Raw genomic sequence first — 26,680 nt, 5'->3', positions numbered from 1 at the left:
ACAAGATCACATCTCTTGTAACTATTAAGGTTCCTTCATCCTTACGTTACTCTCTAGTTCAAAATTTAAGCCGTTTCGACCGGGGGTTCTTGACCCGACCGTCGTAAACCCGGTCTGGTGTTGTTTTTCCCTTATCAGGTTGACTTACCATGGGCATGGTGTTGGTAAAGCTGCCAAAATCTTATTAGACAAGGTTTACTTATGTGGTTCACTAAAAGGCTACGTCCAAGGTTGAGCAGAGAAAATTTCACCATGAAGGAAAAAAGAATACAATCTTGATCGTTTTCTACTCCACTCAACCTGTTGAGAGACTGGACATATAGATAGAGGTAAAATCCCTACTTCAAAGAAAGAGGCCATAATGTCCTTAGTACCCAAAAAATGCCTAAAACAATGAAATAGGACCTCCAAACAATTTGGGGCCTAGAAGAGCAGTGATTTTGAAGAGCTCAAAATTCTGAACATAACCCATTTGCTTATTTACTGATGGCTAATAAAAACTATGATCCAAACATGTTTAGATCTTGAAACGATGATCCAAACATGTTTATACCTCGAAACGAGCTTGACATATTTTAAAATTTGTCAATACTACAATACATAAGGCTTTAATAGAAGACAAAATAACAAATAGAGCAAATTACACTGGCACCCCAAAATGGGAGCCTTAAAGTACTGACACGCCACTTTATGTATAAAAAGCACAGAGACCTCAAAATTGGATTTTTATTGGATATAGTTGTTAAATTTATAACTGAAAACAATTAAAAAAACTGTTTATTTTTTAAAAAAATATCCCTATAATAAACAGTATCTAGCAGGTTTTTAGTGACAAATTGAACAAATATATTTAATGAAAATCCAATTTTGAGGTCTATATGCTTTTTAAATATAAAGTGGGGTGTAAGTGCTTTAAGGCCTCCATTTTGGAATGCCAGTGCAATTCGCTCTAACAAATAATGAGCTTACCTAAGATTTTTTTTTTTTTTTTGGACAAAGGCCAGAATATTATAAATATAAGAGCAAATTGCACCGGCACCCTAAAATAGAAGCTTTAAAGCACTGACACCCCACTTTATGTTTGAAAAGCACAAACACCCCATTCATTAAACACACTAGTCCATTCTATTAATAAAATTATTAACCACTATTTATTTTTATTTAATTCCAAAAATGCCCTTACCCAAATCTTTAAAAAAAAAAAAAGCCAATTAGATGGTTGAAATGTATTTTATTCTAATTCTATGTTCATTATTCTTCCAACACTTATAATGCTTTTATCCCAATATATTCTCTCTCCTCACATGCCTCTCCCTCTGTTTCACCTTATAATGTTTTTATCCCAATCTATTCTCTCTCCTCACACGCCTCTCCTTTGTTTCGCCCTCTCCACCTTCTGCTCCGGCAGCCCCAGCGACGCCGCCACCTCCATTACCCGCCTCCTTCTTCCTCTTCGTAGAACAGAGGATACACATAAACAAGAAAAGAAAAAAAGAAACAAAAACCCCTAATTTCAGTAACTCTTTCTCACAGCGGGAGAGTAATATATACTCAAATATCTGATCTCCCACGTACAGAGAAAAGGTGAAGTTAAAGAAAGAAAACTAGATGAAATCAGAAGAGAAGGAGCGAGAAACTCTTCAAGGTCTCTAATTTCAACTCCATCTTTTAAAGCTTTAAGAATTCATTCAGAAACATAAACACGACAGGGGATCCTAAGCATGGCTTTCTATTTGTAAACCATATTCTTGAGCCGATTGCTTGAGCAACTCCATGAGATCGGGTGATGCAAAACCTCAGCTCTGTCCGAAACGCTCCATCTCTTCACTGACATACACAGGTAGATGCCCTTTGAGGAATGTTTGAACGACGATCTCCGGTGATTCTGGACGATCCGTTCGTGCGTGATCGAGAGATTGTTCATGATTCTGAACGGAGAAGACTATCTGTGAGGAATCAGCTATGCTTCGGATCGCATTCTTCGAGAATCAGAAAGATCCTTTTCGAGTTTGAATTTGTTCATTTGGAATCTGGGTTCTTCTTTCTTTTTCGGTCGAAGCGCCTTCCTTTTCCTGCTTAGATCAATCGTTCCCAAGATTAGCAAGGTTTCAATCGATCAAACATTCTTGTTTTTTATTCTTTAGGATTCCCCTGCTTCTAGGTTTCTTTCTTTTTTTTTTTTTTTTTTTTCCGTTTTCCCACAAATCAATTTCAATGTTTACTTTTATGACCGACAGATGGACAGAACATCCATGCTTGGAGATAAAATCGATTACAAGGAAGAGCTGCTGGAGTGGATTCAAAATTTGCAAGGCGAAATCAAAAAAAGCTTAAATGAATTGAACCTAATGGTGAACTTCAAGGAGCAAAAATCAAATGAAGTCCAACTTAGAAACACACCCAAGGTTTGATGTGGTAGCGGCGTCGCTGGGGGCTGCCGGAGCTGAAGGTGGAGGGTGAAGCAAAGGAGAGGCGAGTGAGGAGAGAGAATAGATTGGGGTGAAAACATGGTAAGCGTTGTAAGAATAATGAACATAGGATTATAATAAAACATGTATCAAGCATCTAATGGCTTATGTTTTTCTTAAGTTATTTTGGTAAGGGTATTTTTGGATTTAAAGAAAAATAAACAACGGGTTAACGGTTTTACTAACATAATGGACTAGTGTGTTTAATGAATTGGGTGTTTGTGTTTTTAAAACATAAAGTGGGGTGTCAGTGCTTTTAAAGCCTCTATTTTGGGGGTGTCAATGCAATTTGCTCTAAATATAATGATAAAGAAATTAAAATATTAGTAGTGGAAAAACCATCTACCCCGCATTTCATCACAAACTAATATGTGAAGCTTGTAAGGCAAACCGTTCGTATCCAACTGAATCTCCATAGACATAGAAATCAAGCTCGCCAAAAGGTCAGCACCCTAGTTGTCTTAGAGATTTGGTGGACTATATGAAGTTGAACAATGAGCCTTTCAACTCACAAATGTCCTCAACAACACTCATAATAAACCAGGAAAACTCTAACTCATCATTCACAATCTAGACAACATTAAGAGAATCAGATCGAATCTCCTCTCTCTGGAACCCACTTCGTATCTCTTCTTGTAACCTCACACAAATGCCAAGCAGCTAACAAATGAGGATAAGAATCAGCATCAAGAGCAAATATGATCATGACCTTCCCTTCTATGATATGTCCCAATTGCTGGACCTGAGACTTTTTGTGTTGCCTTTGGGAAATAGACACCAACACAGCAATGATTATAACATCTCACCATAAACCTGGCCCAGTTGAATATCGGCATTCCCGAGGGTTTTATTTTGTATTATTTTTTAATAAATTGAATATTACCATATGGATGGAGTTTTTTTTATTTTTTTTTTTTTTATTTTAAAGAATAAGAAAAGATGTCTAACTAATTTATTACTTATATCTTCTATAGGAACAGAAAGCTTTAATATTAGGCCAATTTTCTTATAAAAAATTATAGAGTAAATATCACTTACCTGATTACCTCCTCTGACAAATAGCTCTTACACTCTTTCTTAGTTGGATAATATCACTTACCTTCCCTCTTACCTAGCAAAAACACCTCCCCTCTGTTAACATTCTCTATTAAATTTAACTTTTACCATTAAATATTTTTCTAAAACCTCAAACTATTCTTGGTTAAATTTTTTTTATTTTAAAACCCTAAATTACCGTAATCACCTTAACAATTAAATTACTAAATTATCCTCAATTAAAATAATTATTAAAAATCAAAACACCATAGTTAAAACCCAAATTATCTTTAATTATTAAAAACCCAACATATCCTTAAAATAAAAAAATTAAATAAAACAAAAAAAAAACTTTTATCAAACAATTAAAAATACACGTACTACTATCAAGTAAAATTAAAAATGCAATTAAAAAAAAAAAGTGTGTTGATAAAATTAAACACGTACTATTATTTTGGGGGTTTTTAATTGTTTGATAATTTAAAAAAAAGAATTAGGTTTTTAATAATTAAAATAATTGAGTTTTAATTATGGTGTTTTGGTTTTTAATAATTATTTTAATTGAAGGTAATTTAGTATTTTAACAGTTAGAGTGATTATAGTAATTTAGGTTTAAAATAAAAAAATATTTTTAATCAAGGATAGTTTGGAATTTTAGAAAAATATTTAACAGTAAAAATTAAATTTAATCAAAAAAGTTAACAGAAGATAGGTGTTTGATATATTTGCTAAGAAAGAGGAGAGGTAAGTGATATTATTCAACTAAGAGGAGGGTATAAGTGCTATTTGTTCAACTAAGAGGGGAGGTAAGTGATATTATTCAACTAAGAGCAGGGTGTAAGTGCTATTTGTCCAACTAAGAGGGAGAGGTAAGTGATATTATTCAACTAAGAGCAGGGTGTAAGTACTATTTGTCCAACTAAGAGGAGGAGGTAAATGTGATATTTACCCAAAATAATATACATGAAAATTCAGGGGCTTAAAAAAATATTACCAAACTCACCACCACCGACCGTGTTGGAAGGCAGATATAATAAAATTCAACCATTAATGTGCTCGATAGAATCTTAACCTTAGATTTTGTACCAACAATTACTAAAAAATATTCATATATTTTATCTCTTTAAATTTGAAATGCCCACGTTGTTCTCAGTCAGTATTATTAACAACTTTATAGGGTGGTGGGCTCACTCCCTAGTTAGCAAAAAGTCCCTCTTCATTGATTTGAGACGAAAGAAAACCAAACTAATGGTTTAACACATAAGAACAGACTAGAAACGCAGAAAACACAGAAAGAGAGGGAGATGGAGGTGGAGAAGAAAGCATCAATAGCAGTAGTGGGAGTTATTGTTCTGTTTCTGCAACAAGTGTTTTCCATTAACTGTATCTTGGATCGCACCCAATTCCCTGAAACATTTCTCTTTGGAACTTCAACTTCTGCTTACCAGGTATTTCTATTCTTGTCACCATCACCTGTGCAGTGAGATATACTATCCTTCTTATCTTCTACTCTTCTACTCTTTCCAATCCATATCCATGAATCTTCTTTTTATATGATTTGTGGGTTATCTTTTAGCAACTCTCTTTCTCTCTGGTTGTTCTTGAGGGTTTTCTGCAGATGATAAAGATTGTGAGAGAAACCAGTGAACCAGTGAACTTTGATTTTGGATATCTTGGTTTTTTTTTTTTTTCTTCTTTTCAAATGATAATTTCTGGGTTCATCCATTATTATCATTTGTACAGGTTGAAGGCGCCTACTTAGAGGATAACAAAGGGCTCAGCAATTGGGATTTATTCAGCAAAATACCAGGTGATGATCTTTGGTGGCTAAGCATTCTCACCTATAACTGATGAGTTGATAATTAAGTCATCTTAATTATTTTCTTGCTGTTCCACTTCAGTGCTGCCAATGAAATCTCGGCTGTCCGTCTCATTTTCAGCCACGTACTGGCGGATCATTGGTGGTAGAGGCTGCACATTTAATGCGCACCAGCCCCGAGATTAATCTTGTCTCATTGGTGCAGTACACACGTGTGACCCAAGGTTTACCAACTCCCAAGATTTTTGAGAAGACAAACCATTCCAAAAAATAAATAAGTGGGACCCCAGGGTGGGCTCAGGTGAGCTCCTCTTCGGGCCTAACTTGGGCCTGGGTTTGGGCCTTTCCCAATAATTTAAGAGATCATTTTTTTTCCCGGACCTTGCTTGGGTCTTGCGCCATAAATGCGCAAGATCATCAAGCCGAAATTTCGGCCGTAGGATCCAAAATTTTGGTCGAGATTTCGATCTCGACCGTTGAATTTCGACCGAAATTCCGATACCACCGCCCAAAGTGTATGACTTGATGGTCCTGCACATTTATGGCGCAAGACCCAAGGGGGAAATTATCTAATTTATTTCTATTTTTATTTTTTATTATTTATTTCTAGGTAATATTCAAGATGGAAGTAATGGAGATATTGCTGATGATCACTACCATCGTTTCATGGTAACATCCCCTCCACTATTTCATGGCTGTTTGTTTCTAATTAATTATAAACACTTTTTGTGTATAAGAAAAATGGATTAATCATGAAATTAAAATATAGTTTGAAAAGATTTGGAATCACAGAATTAGGTTTTTTTTCTTTCTTTCTGTTAGGTGTGCTTTCTCAGAAGGCACTACCAACCCAGAAATGCATGGTTAAACAGTCTGAACTGACATTAGTTTTCCTAACCCAAATGGGTTTTTCTTTTTAACCTTCTTTTCTAATGGTAACATCACCTAATTAATTATACAGGAAGATGTGGAGCTAATGCATTCACTTGGAGTTGATTCCTACAGATTCTCCATTTCATGGTCAAGAATCCTTCCAAGTAAGTTGGCATAGCAGTCTTTCTATCTTTTTTCTTTTTTTCCCTCTTAATTATATGAAGTTAGACAACTAAAATCAATGTGTAACACCAGGGGGTAGATTTGGAGAGAGTAATCCTGCTGGAATTGAATTCTACAACAACCTCATAAATGCCCTCCTACAGAGAGGTAATATTCCTATGCAGTTTTCATATAAGCAAGCTTTGTGTTTGTGTTATTATCCATTCTCATAAGCTGCTCTGTTGGAGCTAAAAGCAGTGGTAATGAGTTCTGATAACTATTCTTCTTATATGTATCCAGGGATAAAACCATTTGCTACATTGGTTCACTATGATATTCCTCAAGAACTTGAAGATCGATATGGCTCATGGTTGAATTCCCAAATACAGTAAGTCCATAACTATAAAAAGCTTGTAGCAGTTGATTCAAATAAGCTTGGTTCTGTAAGTCTCTGACCCATCTCACTTATTAGCCAGTAAGCACTGAAACTCTTTATGTACCCATCAAACAGAATCAGGGAGAGAGCAAGTCCAAGAATATAGCTGGAATTCTTGTTTCACAGATCAAGATTAGATATTTAATGAAAATAAATTTGATTGATGAGAAAGGAAGACCTTTCTAATTCCAGATCTCCACCTTAAAAGAAAGGAGTGAATCAAAGATTAATAAAGAGACAAAACTTACAACTTGTCTTTATTCTGAGTGCAGGGAAGACTTTGCACATTTTGCAGAAGTGTGTTTCAAAGCTTTTGGAGATAGAGTGAAGTACTGGGTCACCTTAAATGAGCCAAATTTCATGGTGTTGTTTGGTTACCTCACTGGATCTTTCCCACCTCATCGTTGTTCCAAGAATTTTGGTGATTGTGAATTTGGAGACTCTAAAACAGAACCATACATTGCAGCACACAATGCAATATTATCACATGCAGCAGCTGTTGATGTCTATAGAAAAAAATACCTGGTAGTTCTTGATTCATAATAACAAAATCCTTCTGAAACTTACTCAAATTATTGATTTTTTTTCACTTCTTCGGGGAATATATGAAAATTGAACTCTTGTGAGTCTTCTAATTTACTTTGCTTCCTATGATAGGTTGAACAAGGGGGTATGATTGGAATAGTGATGAATGCCTACTGGTACGAACCACTTCGAGATCTTCCAGATGATCGATTGGCTGTTCAAAATGCTCTTGCATTTTTTGTTGGATGGTAATCAAATCATTAATATTTCTTTTTTTTTTACAAGATTATTTCAGTACATTATTGTGGCAGTCTACATGAACACTTGCTAATCTGTTGTTCAAAATTGTTCTTCTCTAATGTTTTCCTTTGACCTTTTGATGTATCAAGGTTCTTGGATCCCTTAGTCCATGGTGAATACCCTCCTGAGATGCAGAGACTCTTGGGTTTAAGGTTACCAAAGTTTTCACCCGAAGAAAAGAAGAAACTAGAGAACAAGCTCGATTTTATCGGAATCAATCATTATACAACTCTTTATGCCAAGGACTGCATGTTCTCTCCATGTCAATTTGATTCACATCAATGGCTATGGGATGCCTTTGTAAGTGTCAAGGGGAACAGGAATGGTGTTCCAATTGGTACTCCGGTAAGAAACTACACAACATCTTTCTCATATATACAGAAGTTACTTTGACACTTGCAGACTTTATGATTCTTGACACTAGAAAGAAAATTTGTTTCTTAACCTTGTTGAAACATCATGTACTTTCTCTTCACCAGACAGAAATGCCTCGCTTCCATGTTGTTCCTCATGGCCTTGAAAAGATTGTCAGCTACTTCAAGGAAAGATATAATAACACCCCAATGTTCATCACAGAAAATGGTAGGGAACTTTTTAAGGAATTATCCTTTAAAAATAGAACAGTTAGAATCAACAGTTGATGATCAGTGATCTATAATGCAACATTTTGTGTACAGGATACCCACAAGGGAACCATCCTGATGTTCCTCTTAGGAACGTTCTCAATGATTCGAGGAGAGTAGAATACCTGAACAGCTACCTGGATTCCTTGACAGTAGCTATGAGGTATGACTTTGGATTTAAAAGCCTTATCTGTTATTTTTTTCTCCATTTTTCACTGCTCAAATGAGTTCATACTCTCTCATAGGCACGGAGCTGATGTAAGGGGGTATTTTGTGTGGTCTCTTCTTGATAATTTTGAATGGGCGTTTGGGTATACGTTGCGGTTTGGGCTCTATCATGTAGACTTCAATACATTAGAAAGAACACCTAGATCATCAGCAGAGTGGTACAAACAGTTTCTAACTGGAGCAAAGACATTGAAAGAAAAGAGCAGCAAGACAAACATTGAAAGAAAGGGCAGCAAGATAGATGAAAGTGTCAAACCCTACATTACTAATTGAGGCTTAAAGTAACACCTGCATTCGACTTCAGTAAAAATTTACTGAGCCTCACTATTGTAATCAAGAATGTCTTAAAATATGGATGCATTGTTAAATGTCAGTCATCCTGGAGTATCCACAAATCTAATCTCACCTTTTTCTTCTTGATGTTTAGTACAGCATATGTTTAGCATGTACACTAATATCAAAACTTGCATTGCTACACATGCAATTTCCCAATGAAGATTATAATCAGAGACAAAGTAAGCTAGTTTAATGCTAATTCGGCTTAATTTACTGTAGACATGAGCCTTTATTACAAGACAGATGAACAATTTTTCTTTTTATATATCCACCAAGACAACTCTTGTATGTAGATAATCTAATTTTGCTTATGTTCCAATGAAGTTACAAATGTTGAGCTGATGTGAAGCTTTTTGCATTGCCTGTCGATCGCTGAAATATTTTCAGAAAGACACTCCAAATTCAAAGGTAAGAGTTTCAATACAAGTTGGCCTTTGAAAAGAATGAGTTAATTCATGAGCATTTCTCTAGTGGGAGTGTTCTTGTCAAACAAAATGAAATCAGGGATCCTTCTCCCTTCCAATACCTCGTGGTTACTTCCACCATTATGGAAATTTATTAGTTACCTTAAACTGCCACCAGGTGAAACATCAATCCCTTAGCTGATATAGCAATCCAGATAAGCCAACAATTTGAGCTTGATTTGCCTGAACTCTAACTATTGTTATCACGAATGTCTTAAAACATGGCTGCATTGTTCTCTGTTAATCATCCAGGAGTGTCCATTAATTTCTTCTCCAAGTGTGGCAGCTTTCTCTGAAATCACAGTGTAACATCTCTCTTAAGAATATGAACTTCAATTGGTCATGTATATACCCTACAAGAATATCAAAATTTGTTTGATGTGCACAGGCAATCATCCCAATGAAGACTAGATCAAGACAGCAAACCTTTTCACCTTCCTAAAGTTGGGAAATTGTTGAACTCTTCTTCACCTTCCTTAGGATGGAAAGGTGATATGCCCACATGAAAAATGCTAATTGGCAACAAACAGCAAGTGTTTACACCCCCCCCCCCCCCCAAAAAAAAAAAAAAAAAAAAAAAGAGGAAAAAGAAGAGAAACCCACTCTATGGCTAATTGAAGAAATACCGGTTAGTGCTTGTTGCAAAGACCATGCATTCAATTTTATTTTTTTTTGCAATTTGGTTATGGCCCAAGTGTAAATTCTACTAATGCTTTGTATAGCAGTCCCAAATCTATGTCATGTTATGAGTTGGCGTGATGGCATCATTACAACCCATAGTGTAGCCTCCTACCATGGATCCTGAACATATATTTTGTACTTGTGGAAAGCTCTAAGCAACAAAATCACAATGGCATCCATCAAATGGACAATTTCTATGGGTTTTGGCAAATTTTCTACATATATTAGATAGATTGAACTCAAAATAAAGGCAAAAAAAAAAGGTATATTTGGGAGAATCACTGAAAGACCATAACCAGATTACAACCTTGATGAGAATTGGAGGCAGAAGTCATAATTTACAGTCAATGCCACTCTAATCCTCCTAAAGTGGTGGATCCGAAACCTTCCCACACATCATGGCAACCTACTTCTTCACTAGCAATACCCTCCATATCGCAGTCCCACCATCCTCCTCCATTTGCATCTGAAAACAGAAAGAAACCATAGTTACCTGGTTGGGTTGCAAGTTGCACATGATCTATAATTTTTCCTATAAGTAGAGAAAAATGTATAAATTTCTCTCGTATTAGGACTTACGAGAGAGAATTAAGAAGTGAACTTTTTAACAGTAGGCCAATTCCAGAAAGTAGAATGGAGATGCACCATGTGAATAACACTAGTCAGCTTACATGAGTTGCATAGCCCATACATATGCAACACTAAAAACTGTAACATTGGTAATGGGGAAATTCTGCTGAGCTTGATTGCTTGAGTTTAGTAATGGGATAGTTCACTTACAGTGATTAAAAGCAGTGTTTGATTTCTTCTCCACAATAAACTTCTTCTTTTCCACAATAAACTTCTCCCTTTTCCTTCTTCCATTTTGCTTAGGCTTTGGATCATCTCCAGGAGAACTACCTTGTATCTTGGAGCATCATTGATCTCAAGACCACCTTGGGAGTCACATAGAATAAATAAGCCTAAAGCATATAGAGGTCCAAAAGGAGTAATTTCTATAAGAGAAAACTACAAAAGATTGTTTCACAATATCCACATAGCAGACTGGGTAGCAAACCTTGACATTAAGATAGTCGTTAGAACACCATCAAGTGAGAAATTTTTTAGCTCATTGAATTTCTTGATTTATCTGAGAGAATGAGGCACCTAATAGATGTACAATATACCTAATATGTGGGGGAAGCTCTTCATGGTAATGATATTAATAGCCAGAAAATTATTAGATTGTTCAAGTACTATCCATATGGATTTTTTTTTTTGTTATGCCAAAGGTCAGCAAAGAAAAAAAAAAAAAAAAATTTTAAAAATTTTTTTTTAAAGAAAAAAAAAAAAAAAAGACCCTTGTAGAAAGGATCTGAACTCCACCCATAGCATTACTGTCACTAGAGTGACAAATCACAAAGAAAACTAGTTACTAGCAAATCAAAATCCTGATCTTGCATGAGCATCCCAGTAATCTTCATTCCTGACAAAAGAGGGGAGATCAGCCCAAAGGAAAGAAGCTCAACGTTTAGCAGCATATTTAGCCAAAACATCCGCTCCTGGGATTGCTTCTCTGCAGCAATGAGTAATCTTCCAATAGATGGATACAGATACAGAATTAAAAAGTTCAATTGTTGAAAGAAAGGCCATGGAATGGAGTTATTTTGGACACATTCCACCATAGAGTATGAGCCACTTACAAAATGCTCAAGCTGCTGAATTTGTGGCTGCCCAAACCAAATCGTAATCAAGAGAGATCTTTTAGCAAAAGATTTAAAAAAGCCCCTGTATACGAATGTCTTGGCAGATGTTCTCATAGAATCCTGAAAAATTGAAGGAGTAGCCTTTGAGTTGAGACCTTAACTAGAGCTGATTGAGGGCAAGGATCTGATAAGGCTAAGTTGTTGAAGGTCTTTCCTTATATAAAACAGAAGTTCAATAAGAGCCTCCAGCAGCTGTTGAAGTTACATGATTGGGTGTCAGGATAGGGTGATAGCATCAGCTCCAAGCAGCATTGTAATTTCAGGCCTTAAAATTAGCAGCTGTCGACAACAGTTTTAGTGATTGTAATTGTGCCTGTGTTCCTAAGTTAAAGTGCCACAGAAATTGAGGACATGTGGGGTGCCTAAATATCTTTTGGGGGGGGGGGGGGGGGTTGTGGGGGGCATCAACAGGAGGGAGTGCTGTGGTGGCCTTTTTTTTTTTTTTTTTTTTTGGGGGGGGGGAGGGGGCTGGGGTTGAGCACACCGAATCACCCCCTCTCAATGCCAACCTACGACAACACCACTATCGGTTCTTCCTTCCAAACGTTAAATAGGACAAAAGATTTCCTATTTCTTTGTTTTGTGAAAGGCAACATCAAAAAGTTCTTGGGTTCACTAATTGTGGGAGACAAAACTTAGCAAAAGATTAAAAAAAATGGTGTTTTGAAACTTCTCTTTATCAAGGTCACTTATACAACAGCCTTCCTGTGTCATTTGGGTTCAAATAGTCTGAACCCAGGCTTATGGTAAAATTTTGAGTTAGCAGCCACTTTAAGAAGTCCTTGGAAGTTGAGATCTAAGATTTTTAGTCATTGCAAAGGAACTCAGTTTTATTCGAAGTATCCCAATGGGGTAATGCCATCAGCTCAGTGGAAAAAAGGAGTCAAATCGCTCATCTCTTACTACAGAGAAATAAGTGGCTCACAAGGAATTGAAAGAAACATGTTATATTTGATCTCAAGGTCCTCATATAGAGCTTCTTCTGACCCTGGATGGGGGATCACTTCTAGGAATGACATAATGCTAATCCATGTTCCACAACAGATAAGGAAACATTGTTTGTCAAACATAATGACTTATCGGTTGGAAGAGATTCTTCCTCGATTAGTGCTCAACCACTGGGAAAGAGTTCTCGTAAATCAGATAAGAGTGGGTGCTTTAGAGTTGTAAAATAGGTCGATTGGTTATCAGGAAAACTATTGCGCTAACACACCCTCTATTAGCTTAACAGTCAATGAAACAAATAACCAGAGAATAGTCAGAAAGAAGGTGCAATAACTATTTGTCTTCAACAGATTGATAATATGTTCTGCTTTGTAAACAGCCAGAAGACTAGAAGACAATATAACTATTCAGAAAGGTATTTGGATTGTAGAAAGCGAACTGCAAAAAAAAATTCAATTGACGCTTAAGGGCGAATAAAGAAGTAACTCAATTTACAGGAAATGCTAACAAAGGCAGCAGGTGCTGAAGGAGATGTCACAAAAACAACTGAAGTGCAAATGAGCAAAGAAGCTCACTGTCATATGGAATTTCACAGCCATCAAGAACACAAAAAGGCATAACGGAGAATTTTGCTACTGCTTATCTGAAATAGGAGTATCGACCTTTATGAGAACCTTCAAATGGGCATTTTCTTTTTCTTGATTCTTGCTCATCAGCTCTAGCAGATTCTTCGGTTTCATCTCTCTGAATTGAACCATTACAATCTTTTGCATCTTCTTTTATACGCTTTAACTGTTCAAACACCGTTTCATCAAGAGTCCCAATTGGTTGATTGAAAGGAGCGGCAGAATCCCTCTCCCCTGGGAAGGATGAAAAGGGTTTCTGTTTTACCTGTCATAGATTCAACTTACCATCAATGGCTCGGAATCCATTTGCAGCAGGGTATGCAAAAACGTAGATCACAAAATCCAAACCTGAACTTGTTTAGCAGATATTGGAGTCTTATTAAGCTTCCGATCAAGGAAATCAGAAAAAGATATGCGTGACTCCCGTTTCGACTGCTTGCATCCCAAACTTCCATTGGAGTCCTTGGAACTGATATTACACGCCAGGAAGAGAACCCACAAACCAGAAATTGCTAATTAATCAGAAACACTAATAAACAAGAGATTGTACCCAGAGAAATAGGGGATATACTTACCCGCTCGAGCATTGGAACACAAATGACGAAAGAGAACGCTGCCCAAATCTCCTGATCGAAGCCCCTTTTGAATTCATCTTTATCTCTAATCTCTTTTCGGTTTTTCTCCTTACGTTTGAAAACGCTGATTACATCGACTATACTCCTACTCCCGCATTTTTTTGGCGCCAAAAACCAAATATTTGAACATGTTATGAGAGAGAGAAAAACCGAGATGTCAGCCTGTCAGGTGAAGTCCAGATCTTTTCGTTTTTTGAGCTCGCGAGAACGGGATACGAGATTTCCATATTTACATATTTTACCCTGTAATTAGGGTATTTTCACATTTTGCACCATGAGACCTCAGCTTTCTTTTTGGGAAGCAAAAATAATTTTTTTAAAAAAGAAAGTAAAACTTACAATTCATAAAGTGAATTTCTTGTGTGGATGGAACAAATCCAGCTAGGAAATCAGCACAAGCATTCACTACCTTAACATGGTGAACTCTTACCAAAAACAAAAAAACCTTAACATGATGCTAAACCTCGCAATATCCCTGATGCGTCCAAAATCTGCTCAGCCCTTGGATCTCCACGTGATGTCCTGCAAAACGAAAGCGTCAGATGTGGCCCGACCGCTGGGGTCGGGAGTCCACCTCCGAAGGCTAAGTCGGTTGATGAACTTAATCACAAACGGCTCGCTAGAAGCACGTAGCTAATGAATGAAGAAACGGGAAAGGTGATCTAGATAGCAGGATGCTGATAGTTTAGGTCTATCAGTATGTATCTGAACCTGAGTCTCAGATAGTATTCTCCTTGATCGATTGATCCGTCCCTCACCTTGTATGGTAGTGAGGTTTATATAGAGTGTACCTTCGAATCTCCTTCGTTGGATGCACTTAAGCCTTCTTCGGGTAGTCGTTGGATCTTATCAATAAGATCCGTTGAGCGATAGACTTCTACTAGTTTGGGCTAGTAGAGGACTCCTGAGATAACCGTTAGGTTATGCGATAGTTATCCCTTTGATGATGATTATCCGCAGCCGTCGGTTTGAGTCTCGCTGTCATCGGGGTGATTACCCTAATCCATAAGTAAGATTAGGGCACGCTTGCAACCAGAATAATCTTTCTTCTTCAAAGAAGCCATCTTCCGGATCCGGTTCGCTCGGGAGCGATTCGGTTTTCTCCGTCTCGACCGGGGTCGGGGGTCGGACCAGGTATGAACCCGGTCTGATCATAAACTCTCCATATCACGAGCCCCCGGCACTGCTGCGTTCGGTCGATCCCGAGGGCTTGGTTTTTAATCGGGTTCGTCGTCGGTGGGTGATGATCTCTGCGTGCTTCATTAAATGTCATATCACATTTAATGCGGTGGTCACTTTTCCTCGAGCGTTGTGAGTGTAAGGCCACATGTCTTTGTTGCAGCTTGATCTATCGTGGCTCACGTCATCCAAGCGACGGTTTCCGAACGCCTATTTCGGATTTGTGAGTTCAAACTTTCAAAACGTCTTTGAATCTTGATCGTCAATTTTGAATCAATCTCGATCGTTCGATTCCCGAACACTCGTGCGGGAGTTTTAAAAGCGGTTCGTTGTCTTCGTAGGTTTCATTCTTCCCGTCTGGAATTTGAACCTTTGTCGTCGCTTCGCGCCTTCCCGCTCTCAAGCTTCCGTCTCACCGAATCGGTAAGTTTACCGGTCTTTTCTTTTTGTAGTTTATCGAAACAAGTAATGGCGGACGATAGGGCTTCTTTAGTACCCCATGTTGGTGATAGCAGTGATGCTTTTGCTTCTCCTACTCCCGAACAGTCGGATAGTGATAACAAAACCCTAACCGTCCTCTCGGCAGAGTTCGCTGAAGTTTCTCAAAAAGGTTTTGAAAGAAAAACCGAAACTTCTCCCGTCCTTGTCGAGTCCGGATCTTCCAAGATCGTTGATTCCTCTAGGCAACCTCAAACCTCCGGGTCCAATGGTGGGCCCGGCTCTCGTTCCCTCCATTTATAATGGAGAAACTCTTCTTTCCGCTGTCCAAGATTTTGACCTTCCTTCCTCATATCAGGTTAGGGCTCCCCACCCCGATGAGAGGGTTGATTCATCCCTTCCGGGTGAATTTTCTCTCGTACATAGATACACCGGAAAGCGGGGTTCGTTTTCCCTTTTTTAATCCTTTATTTTCCGCAGCTTTGAATCACTGGAACATTTGTCCCGGAATGCTCCTCCCCAATAGCCGGCGTCTCATCGTCGGCTTCTTGGGCTTGTGTTTTGAGCTTGGCATCACGCCATCTCTTTCTCTTTTTGTACATTTTCATGTTCTTTCTATCTCCCATCCTCCCGGATGGGTCTTTCTTTCCAAACGCAATAGGGCTGAACTTGATTGGAGGGGCAGCATCCTTGCCAAAGGAACTTGCCCTTCTAACCACAAAAGATGGCGCGAACGATATTTTTTCTGTCGAGCGCCTCCATCAGATCTTAACTTCCCGACCACCTGGAGGAGGTTTACTTCTTCGTCCGAAAGTAACCGGGGCCTTCCCTTATCCAAAGAAGACGAGGCGGCCATCAGGAAGATCAAATCCATTCCGTGGTATCAAGAGATACATGGATATGAAATGGAGTATAACTCCATCCTTCAGTACTGGGGCTTGGCTCATTGTGAGCTTCTAACCATCATCCTTTGATTTGACCGAAGTGATATGTCTTGAATTCCGATTCTTGTCCTTCTTCTTTGCAAGTGCCTCCCGTAACGAACCCCGAAAGCCTCGCGGGTGAAGGCCGCTAGAGCCGTTGTGACAGCCGAGCAACGATCGCCCGTGGTCTTGATCGTAGATCAAGAGGCTTCTCTTCCCTCTCCCGACCCCTCTTACAGGGGGTATCGGGAATATCGGGCCCGCAGCTGATGCTTCGGGTAAAGGGAAGAAACCAATGGTGGAGAGGGCCACCGTCTCCTCCTCCGTCCGAACCAAGAGGAGGCATGACACAATTGATGCTCCCTCCAACAAAAAATCCAAAGCTTCGACGGATGGTGAGGAAGTCTTCCTCCCCAAGTGGACCCTGAAGATGACCGACAGGGTCACTCGGGATCCCGAGAAAGCCGCAGAGTGGAGCTCTCTCGCCTTGCTCCTTCGATCGCCAGGAGTTTGAAGCCCTGGATGACACCTCCCTTGTGAGTCAATCTACAAGGTAACGGTCTTCTTGCTTATTTATGTTTTCATAATTTCTTATGACTTCTTCTGATGTCTTCCATCTTCCCAGGAATGCTGTGTTGAGTTTTTATCAACACATGGAAGCATTGAGCCGTGTTGGTCGCACCAGCTCCTTGCTGCAAACTTGTGAAGAGAAATTGGCCAAGGCCAATTCTGAAATAGACCACCGACCGCAGCTACCGTGGAGCTGCAGAAAAAGCATGAGGAAGAAGTGACCTCCCTCAAGGAAGCCCTTGAAGCTTCAAGAATTCGTGTCTCTGCTGCCGAGCGCGAGGCCAGGAAGCAAAAGGCAGCTGCCACGTTGTTTGGTGACAGCCTTGAAATTAAGAGTAGGGATCTCGAAGAACATCTGAAGTTGGCAATCCCTAGCAAGCCTGAGCATATAAAGCCAAACCTTCGGAAGGAGTGCATCCGGAAATACCTGGACAGCGTACCTTTCTCCGAATTGCTAGGTTTCTACAACATTCAGGCTTATCGCATGGGGCAGAACGACGTTTGGGAGCAGATCCTTGGAACGATCCCTGACTTCGACACTGCTCCTTTTCGTGAGGTATGCCACCCGGAGGTCTTCGGGAAAGTTGGTATGGATCTCCCAGACTGGGCCCAGGGAGTAGATGATCCTTTTCCAGCTGACCCTCAATATGAGGCATATCTAGATGACGAGCCGGCACTTCCAGCAGGAGAAATCACAAGCCGAGTCTCAAGTTGTTGCTCAGAGAGGATTCAGCCGATGACATTCTTGAGGAAGGCTCTTCTCAGGATCCTGAGAAAAGTCATCCCGACCAGGGTCCCTCGGGCAACAATGAAGAAAAGGCTTAGGGTGTTGTTCCTTTGTAAAGATGTACCCTCATTTTAATGAATAGACATTTCTTTATTCATGTTGACCTCAAAATTTCCCCATCTCTTGCCGAAGTATTGCCTTGAATATCAAAGTATTAATGATAAAACTTATCACTTAACTCTTCATTCCTCGCCGAATAATGATCTTGTAGAAATATTGTGAAGATGCGTTTCGGGAAGATGCGTTAATCTTCCCCACTTCTTCATTTATTGCAAAGTCCGCACGTTTCCCTTCTGCGAAGTTCAAACGTTTTCCGCTTTTTGTGTACCATTCACTCGTTTCCAATGAATCGGAAATACCTCCATTATTTTAATGGCAAGTGCGACGATTGGAGGTTTCTTCGCATCAGGTGCTCGCTTCCACATGTTTCCATGTGGCATCCCTTCGACCGTTGATCTTGCTTTTTGCGGATTTCGAAGCGTCGTTTCGATCTGGGTCGTCGGTTGTCCTTAGCCTTCAACCGTCGTCTTATACCTGAGGCTATTTAAAGCCTTCGTGGGTACTCTCCATCTATCCTGACTTCTGCAAGATAGATTTGCTAAAGTGCCAAAGCAACCTTTCGTCCTTCGGCCTGCCTCCGTATTCCTCGTACTTCGACGACAGCTCTATCCATTTCTGAACAAGTGAGTTTTTTGATTTCTCATCTCTTTCCCCTCTTCTCCCCAAAGTAAACTGCACGTAGTTATACTTGGGGTTTAGTTTGTTGGTCTCTGTCGATGCTTTAGAAAACTAGGGTTTCCCCATTGTTGCCAGCCGTTTATTTCTCAGATCGATACGGCTGTTTTTTTTTTTTTTTTTTTTTTTTAGTGGCTCCCAAGATCAACCCAGACTTTATCAGAGCAAAATCTCGCAAGAATAGCGTTCCGTCGGTGGTGATTGGGGCCAAGTGCGGTGGTTTCAGCTGGTGAATCCTCCAAGCGTAAGGCGATCGGCCGCGGTGAATCTTCAAGTCAGATTCCCGCAGCTTTTCGTTGATGCCGTCCTCGCGCCTTCTTTGCCCGAAGTGACCGCTTGTCTTTCCCAGGAAGATCTTGATCACTCCGTTGCCGATGGTGTGGCGGCGGCAATCCCGCCGGTGAGCTCACAGGTGAGCCTGTCGGTGCACCCCCGAAGGAGACTCTTCGGGCATCTGAGGCAACTATGTTGGCGTCTGATGAAGGTGTGGCCCCAGCAGGTGCTGCTCCTATTTCTAACTCCAGTGCTTGTTTGGCATCCTCCTCCTCTCCTTCTGAGTTGGAGGATTTTGCTACCAGGAAGCGCCGTCGGATGACAAGTGATGAAGCTCATCCTTCTCTTGGTGTAGTTCGTCCTTCTCATCCTTCGCCTGAATTAGTGTCAAACGAGTTTGACAGAGCGTTGGAATGGTGTACCGCTGCTCGAATGACTTCCGAGAGCGCAGCTTCTTTCCAAACTTCCAAATGAAGTCTTTACGAAGTCACCGGTGATGTAAGTCTTTCTTCATTATCCTCCGATTTTGAAAAATTACTTTTCTCGCTCCTCGCTAACTCGAAAGTTGTTTGGCAGGAGTCTTGTTGGTAACTTCCACAACCAAGTGGAAGCAAGCACTAGACTCAGGAGGTTGAGCAATGAAGTTTCTAGGCTTCGGGGAATCTCTCGAAGCTAAAGATGTTGAGATTGCTCGCCTTCGGAATCTAGCTTGGGAGGTGGCAGGAGAAAAGAATTCGATGATTGGTCGTCTTCGGTCGATTTGGATGATGCCAGGGAGAAGATCCGGCGATCGGAACGGACAGTTGGAAAGTCATGAGCTAAAGGATCTCAAACATTACCCGAAAGGCAAGCTCATCGTTCCTTTGCCCGAATCCCTTCCAACCGATGTTCGCAGAGCTCGTCTTCAAGTATTTACACAAGAAGCCTTTTGTTGATATGCTGAATGCTTATAACTTGCAAAGCGCATCGGGATGGTGAGAACGAAGTATGGGAATCAATATTAAGGAAAGATCCTCATTTTGATACGACTCCCTACAATGCTGTTTGCCATCCCGAAGTATTTACCAACCTCGGGTATTCCTCCTCCCGACCGGACCAAGGATAAGATTGATCCTCCACCTTCCGATCCAGATATTATGCAATATCCGGAAGATTCTCCCTGTTTATTCTCCGCTGGAAGAAGTCAATTATGACGAGCTTGTGCCGAATGCGAGTTTGGTCGAGGACCATTCTTCTCCCGGACAAGTCGGGCAAAGAGTATGAAATTGCAGAGGATTTTATGAATATTGAAATATTTTTGTAATCCTCATTTCTTCTTTTCCTCACCAATGGTTGACTCATATGTTTGTTCTAGCAAAGTCGCGTCGATCTTGTATAACTTGTTAACAATCACCGTGGAATGACTTTCTTCTTTGATCGAGATTGTATCCAGCTCTTGTAATTGTTTTGATACTCGGCCTCTTTGGATCTTCCCGAAGAAATAAGAAATTACTTTATCTTGAACTTTGCTAGCCACTCGAATCGCCGTTGCATTAGGTCTTAGTTGTCCGAAACAATGCCTACACTTAAGGATTTCCGGAGAAATACAATAAGTCCGAGAAGGAACTCACCGGGTTTAAACCGTGCCTTATACTTAAGGATTTCCGAGAAATACAATAAGTCCGAGAAGGAACTCACTCGGGTTTTAAACCGATGCCTTATACTTAAGGATTTCCGGAGAAATACAATAAGTCTGAGAAGGAACTCACTCGGGTTTTAAACCGATGCCTTATACTTAAGGATAATTCAAAAATTCAATAAGTCTCGAAGGAACTCACTCGGGTATTAAACCGACGCCTTGCAAAAGGAACTCACTCGGATTTTCATCCGATGCCCCGACTTAAGAAAGTTCGAAAGATTTTCCATAAGTGTTGAAGTGTTGAAGGACCCACACGAATTTTCATCCGATGCCTTATAGTTGGATCTTGTTCTTGAATGTGTTCTTGAATGTGGTGTATGATGCCCCCCAATCAAAAGATAGTTTGTTGAAAACCAAAAATTGCATTGATTGAGTTGAAAATGATTACATCACGAACAAAATTGAAATCATCTTCAAGGATAAAACTTTTTGAGATGCCTAGCATTCCACGAACGATCCAATTCTTTCTGGGAATCAATGTTCTTCAGCTTGTAAGCTCCTGAACCGACCGGTTTCACAACCATATAAGGTCCTTCCCAGGAAGGGTCCAACTTTCTTTGGTGACGCGGGTCGGAAGCTAGGGTGTTTCTCAACACCAAATCTCCGGCTAAGTACCGACGATTCTTCACTCGAGTATTATAATGAGACGCTATCCTTCTTTGATAATGTTGAGTTCGTGCTATTGCCTTTGCCCGAACTTCGTCCAACAAATCAAGACTATCAAGCAGTCCTTGTTCATTTGCTTTTTCCTCGAACTCACGATCCCGTAACGTCCCCGCCATTATCTCCACCGGTGCCAATGCTTCGGATCCATATGCCAACCCGAATGGAGTTTCTCCCGTAGGTGTTCGAACCGTAGTTCTATAAGCCCACAAGACATTATATAGTTCTTCGACCCAAGAAGCTTTGTCACCTTCGAGTCTTCTCTTTATTCCTTCCAAAGAGCGTTCGGTTAGTAACCTCTACCTGGCCATTGCTTTGGGGGTATGCCACCGAGGACATACGATGCTCGATCATATATGTTCCACAGAAATTGCTCAAATTGTGGACAATCGAACCGAGTACCATGGTCAGTGACAATTATTTTTGGAATCCCAAAGCGATATATGATTGATTCAAGCACAAATTTCTCCACTTTTTCTCAAGAATTGTCGCCAAGTGCAATCGGCTTCTACCCATTTTGTGAAGTAATCAATTGCTACTATCGATATTCCCGTCCGCCCGATGCCTTGGTGAATTTGCCCATGATATCAATTCCCCACATTGCAAAGGGAATAGGATTTAGAATTGAAGTCATAATTTCCGCCGGCGCTTCGATATCGTAGCATGAATTTGACAAGCTTACTACATCGACGAACGTAGTCCATAGCAGCTTCTTGGATCTTAGGCCAATATAACCCCAGCCTTAGAATTTTGTGGGCCAGGGCTCGCCACCCATGTGAGCGCCACAAATTCCTTCATGAACCTCAGCCAAAGCTGAGTTTGCTCCTTCGGGGCCTATACATCTCATAAGGGGTCCAAAGCATAAGATCTTTTATATAGTCTCCCATTCTCGAATGACAAATCTAGCTGATCGAATCTTGATCAACCTTGCTTCTACCGGATCCTCGTGTAACTTGTCATCTCTTAGATATTCAATTATTGGATCCATCCAAAGAACGTTCGCTTCAATATAAGAAATTTCTTTCTCATGATAACTTGGAAAAGTTACCTCTTCAATGTAGACCGAAGGGTCTAGATTCTTTTCCTTGGCATTGGCTAGTCGGGATAGCTCATCTCACACTGAATTTTCATTCCTCGAAATCCGAGATATCTTCAAATTCCGGAATTGGTTCTGAAATGCCCGCACTATCTCCCGATATTTTTGCAAGCGTGGTTCTTTAATGCCATACTCCCCCCGGACTTGGTTGACTATAAGCCGAGAGTCACTATAAATAGTAACATCTGCAATAGCTAATGCCTTTGACAACCGAAGTCCCGCTATTAGGGCCTCATACTCCGCTTCGTTATTACTTGCATCAAATGCGAATCTCAAAGCATATCGAATAATAAATCCCGCTGGACTTTTTAATAGAATTCCAGCGCTGCTCCATCTTTATTACTCGAACCATCGACATATACCTCCCAAGTGGTTGGTATAATGGGATCCTCAATAGTGGGTTCCACCGGTGCAGTAGTTTCTACTACAAAGTCGGCTAATGCCCGAGCCTTGATTGCAGTCCCGGGCTTAAAGCTCACTTGGAACTCACTTAGCTCAACCGACCAGATACCATCCTTCCGCACAAATCAGGTTTGTTAAGAACTTTACTAAGAGGAAAAGTTGTAAATACCTCAATTGGATGAGCCCGAAAATATGGCCTTAGCTTCCGGGCGGCCATCATGAGAGCCGAGCTCGCTTCTCAATCTGCGAATATCTCGTCTCCGCATCCAAAGAACACGTGGCTTACATAGTAAATCGGCCACTCGTTTCTTATCTTTCTCCCGAACAAGTACCGCACCGACCATGGAAAGGGATGTCGCTAGATATAGCTGTAATATTTCCCCTTCTCTCGGCCCGGACAGGATCGGTGGTTGTCCAAGTGCTTCTTTTAATTCCTCAAAAGCTTTCTCGCACTCTTCAGTCCATTTTGCTTCCTTACCGCCCTTCAGGTCTTTAAGTGCCTTGAAGAAAGGCAAACATTTCTCTCCGACTTGGAGATAAATCGATTTAAGGCAAAGAACTCTCCCCGTCAAACATTGTACATCCCGAACGGTTTTGGGAGCCTCCATATCAATCGAGCTTGTATTTTGGCAGGATTTGCCTCAATTCCCTCTCGTGATACCATGAAACCCAAGAATTTGCCCGAGGAGACTCCAAAGGCACATTTTTCGGGGTTCAACTTCATTTGATGTTTCCTCGCATCGAGAAAACCTCGACCAAATCTGCAATGTGATTTGCTTTTGTAAAGCTTTTCACCAAAGATGTCGTCAACATATGCTTCAACGTTCTTTCCTATCAGCTCTTTGAAAATCTTGTTGACGGCCCTCTCGATATGTTGCTCCCGCATTCTTCAGTGCCAAAAGGCATGACCTTGTAATAATAGCTTTCACGATCAGTCATAAAAGCCGTATACTTCTCATCTTCCTTATTCATAAGGATCCGATTATACCCCGAGTAGGCATCCATGAAACTTAAAGTTTCATACCCCGCAGTAGCATCTATCAAGAGGTCAATCCGAGGCAACGGGTAGCAATCTTTTGGGCAAGCTTTGTTTAGATCCGTGTAGTCCGTACACATCCTCCACTTCCCATTCGCCTTTTTCACCATCACCACGTTGGCCAACCAAGTTGGGCACTCGATTGGTTCTATGAAACCAGAATTTTTAAGTTTTTCAACTTCGTTCCGAACGGCTTCATACTTTTCAATAGAGAAATTTCTTCTTTTCTCGTATCACCGGTTTCGCCTTAGGGTCTATCCAAAGTTTGTGCTCTCGCAATGGCCCGATCGATCCCCGGCATGTCCTCAGCAGACCATGCGAATACATCCTTATTCTCGTTGAAGAAATAACTTCAATTCATCTTTAAACTCTTCCAAATGCTCGACCCGACATAAGTAATCTTTTTCGCATCCTCGGTACACACTGGATTTGCTCCAGCTTTCTCCACCGGTTCGGGCCTTTGCATCTCCGTCTCTTCCCGATCATCTCGAACTTCTATGGGGAGGGCAGAACCTTCTTCGGACCCTCCTTGTCTTTTAAATAGGCAACATAACACCGCCGAGAGATCTTCCGGTCGAGGAGACTTGACCGATTCCCATATCGTCCGGGAATTTTATCTTCGTGTGCTTTGTCGAAACAATAGCACCTATTTTGGATAAAGATGGTCGCCCAAGAATCATATTATAGGCTGGTAGTTCTCGAACCACCAGAAAATTGATTCGGACAGTTGTTTCTTTGGGAAAACTTCCAATGGAAAGATCCAACCGAACCGATCCTTCCGCTACCGCAGATGACCCCGCAAAGCCATATAGGTGTGTTGATGAAGGTTTCATCAAATCTTGATCCACCTTCAATTTTTGATACACTTCGTAAGAAATTAGGTCACCTGCAGACTCGTATCAATCAATACTCTATGTACTTCCCGCCGTGCAATCTCTACCTTGATGACTATAGCATCATCATGAGGTAAACAAACATCTCTCTCATCTTCTTCGCTAAAGGTGATAGAATCTTCACCATTCAGCTTCTTCCGCTTCTCGCGCCTCTCCCGCTCCAACAAATTTGGATTTGGTTTTTAAACTCCGGAATGATTCGGGCTCTGGACCCCCCAAGATGGTAAGGATCGGTGACCGAGTAGCAGCTTCAATCACCTCCTTGCCTTTTTTGGACTTCGGGGCCTCCCTTGATCGTTCCGAACTAACCGAACGATTCCTTTTAGGGGCAGCCGCACGTGGCCCGCGTGGCTCCTCCCTTCTCCTCGCTAACAAAACGGACAGATGTCCCCGAGATATCAATCTCTCAATATCTACCTTCGTATGACGACGACAATCATTAGTGTAATGACCATAGTCCTTGTGGAATCGGCAATACTTTTCCCGATCCCGCTGCTCTCCGGTTTTCAAAAGAATTTTAGGCGGCCACTTCAAAATATTTTTTCTTTTGAGGATATTCAAAATATCGGCCCGAGGAGCATTCAATGGAGTGTACTCACTTCTGCCGGGGGATCTTTGGCGCCAAGGTTGGGATCTTCCAACCCGATCACGAACATTCTTCTTTGGCTTCCGCTTCGTCAGAGCCTTTTGTTCCTTATTGGAGACTTTATTATCTCCTTGGCGCGCATCTAGAATCTCCATGACTTCAGCCTCGCTTCTAGCATCTCCGTACCAACTCAAGATAAGTCGTGGGTATATCCCGTAGTAATAACTCCAGGAGCTTCCGATTTGTGAGTCCCGTGAATAGAGCGGTTCACGCTACTTGCTCATCCAAGTTTTCTATCTCCATCGTCACTTTGTTGAATCTTTTCGGAAATTCTCCGATCGATTCGCTCTTTCCCCGTTTGACAAGAAACAAGGTTTCTTCCGTTTTCTTGACCTCGTATCCCACTCTAGAATCGCCCTATGAATTGGCGTGCCAATTCATCAAAGTTTACGATCCTTCCCGAGGGGAGGTTAGAAAACCACTTTTGTGCCGCTCCAGCTAGAGATGATCCGAAAACCCCGCATAAAATTTCATCGAATTACCTCGAAATCGCCATGGTCTCGTTGGTAATAACCAATGTGAGCTGTTGGATCTCCGGAGCCATCGAATGATGAGAAGGTAGGCAAACGGAAGTTATGGGGAAACCGATATCCCGCAATTGGCTCAGCAGAAAGGAGTCTTCCGAATGACCGAGTAAATATCCTCGCTATTCTTCCCTTAGCCAATTGCCCTAACTTCTCATTGATGTTGGCCAATTCTTGACCAACTGGGGTCGGGTGATTTTCAGCAATACGATCACGACCTCGATTAGCACGATCATCACGTGCTACTCGATCATCACGAACAGCCCGTCCTTCACGAACGTTTCTCTCGTCACGAATCGCTTGATCATCACGAACGGTTCTTCCGATAAAGGTGAATGAGTTCTTACCCCAGAATCCAACCTTGTATTTGAATCGGTTGTACTCTCTTGCGGTCTATCGAACCGATCGCCTCGCCTTGGTTGATCATCAGTCCTCCGAAGTCCTCGGTCTCCTTCACGGAAATTCTGATCGACCATTCCGATCTTCAGCCATTCTTTGGTCACGTGACAATGCATGTCTCCCCGAGTCGTGTTGATCGTGTTCTTGTGGTAAAACCACTGTCCGGTGAGCAAGCGGAGTGCTTGGCTCACCTCCAAGAGTTGAATCTTTACCTGATCCAAATGATCTTGGATTGTATCAGGAGGAAGATTACGTCCTCCCCGGCCTTTATCCACTTCGATAGGATTTTGGCTTTCCCGGGGAATATCCGGATTATTCACCCTGTATCCGAACACCGGAATTGCGTTGTGCAGCGGCTGCTGCGGTTGCTGATCTAGTCACCATGGCTTTTTCAAGTCTTTCCCACAGACGGCGCCAAATGATGCGTCCAAAATCTGCTCAGCCCTTGGATCTCCACGTGATGTCCTCAGAAACGAAAGCGTCCGATGTGGCCCGACCGCTGGGGGTCGGGAGTCCACCTCCGAAGGCTAAGTCGAT

At 41.0% G+C, this 26,680-nt stretch overlaps 2 protein-coding genes across 4 annotated transcripts; one reads left to right on the top strand and one right to left on the bottom strand.

The window, feature by feature from the left end:
- Positions 1 to 4,713: 4,713 nt before the first annotated feature.
- On the top strand, positions 4,714 to 9,781 carry LOC149022931 (beta-glucosidase 18-like). Of its 2 annotated transcripts, XM_089150800.1 has the most exons (12): positions 4,714 to 4,951; positions 5,247 to 5,313; positions 5,933 to 5,991; positions 6,284 to 6,359; positions 6,451 to 6,525; positions 6,658 to 6,745; positions 7,066 to 7,318; positions 7,451 to 7,566; positions 7,708 to 7,963; positions 8,098 to 8,200; positions 8,296 to 8,404; positions 8,487 to 9,670. In XM_089150800.1, exons 1-12 carry the CDS (start codon positions 4,808 to 4,810, stop codon positions 8,740 to 8,742), a joined length of 1,602 nt encoding a protein of 533 aa, XP_089006926.1. In that variant the 5' UTR covers positions 4,714 to 4,807; the 3' UTR covers positions 8,743 to 9,670. The 2 variants fall into 2 exon arrangements, with proteins under 2 accessions (XP_089006926.1, XP_089006927.1); XM_089150801.1 differs by lacking the exons at positions 4,714 to 4,951; positions 5,247 to 5,313 and adding an exon at positions 5,510 to 5,623 and having other exon boundaries at positions 8,487 to 9,781.
- A 158-nt stretch (positions 9,782 to 9,939) lies between these two features.
- Positions 9,940 to 13,939, bottom strand: LOC149022930 (uncharacterized). 2 transcript variants are annotated; one of them, XM_089147371.1, is made up of 5 exons: positions 13,842 to 13,939; positions 13,615 to 13,735; positions 13,303 to 13,531; positions 10,731 to 10,885; positions 9,940 to 10,416 (listed from the first exon to the last, which is right to left on the bottom strand). In XM_089147371.1, exons 1-5 carry the CDS (start codon positions 13,916 to 13,918, stop codon positions 10,357 to 10,359), a joined length of 642 nt encoding a protein of 213 aa, XP_089003497.1. In that variant the 5' UTR covers positions 13,919 to 13,939; the 3' UTR covers positions 9,940 to 10,356. The 2 variants fall into 2 exon arrangements, with proteins under 2 accessions (XP_089003497.1, XP_089003498.1); XM_089147372.1 differs by having other exon boundaries at positions 13,315 to 13,531.
- Between the last annotated feature and the right edge of the window lie 12,741 nt (positions 13,940 to 26,680).

This window comes from Hakea prostrata, chromosome 3, assembly GCF_041222555.1.
Source record: "Hakea prostrata isolate BN-2017 chromosome 3, UWA_Hpros_2, whole genome shotgun sequence".
Classification (NCBI taxonomy): Eukaryota; Viridiplantae; Streptophyta; class Magnoliopsida; order Proteales; family Proteaceae; genus Hakea; species Hakea prostrata.
Note: the sequence above shows the minus strand (reverse complement) of the source record. Positions and strands in the feature narration are given on the sequence as shown.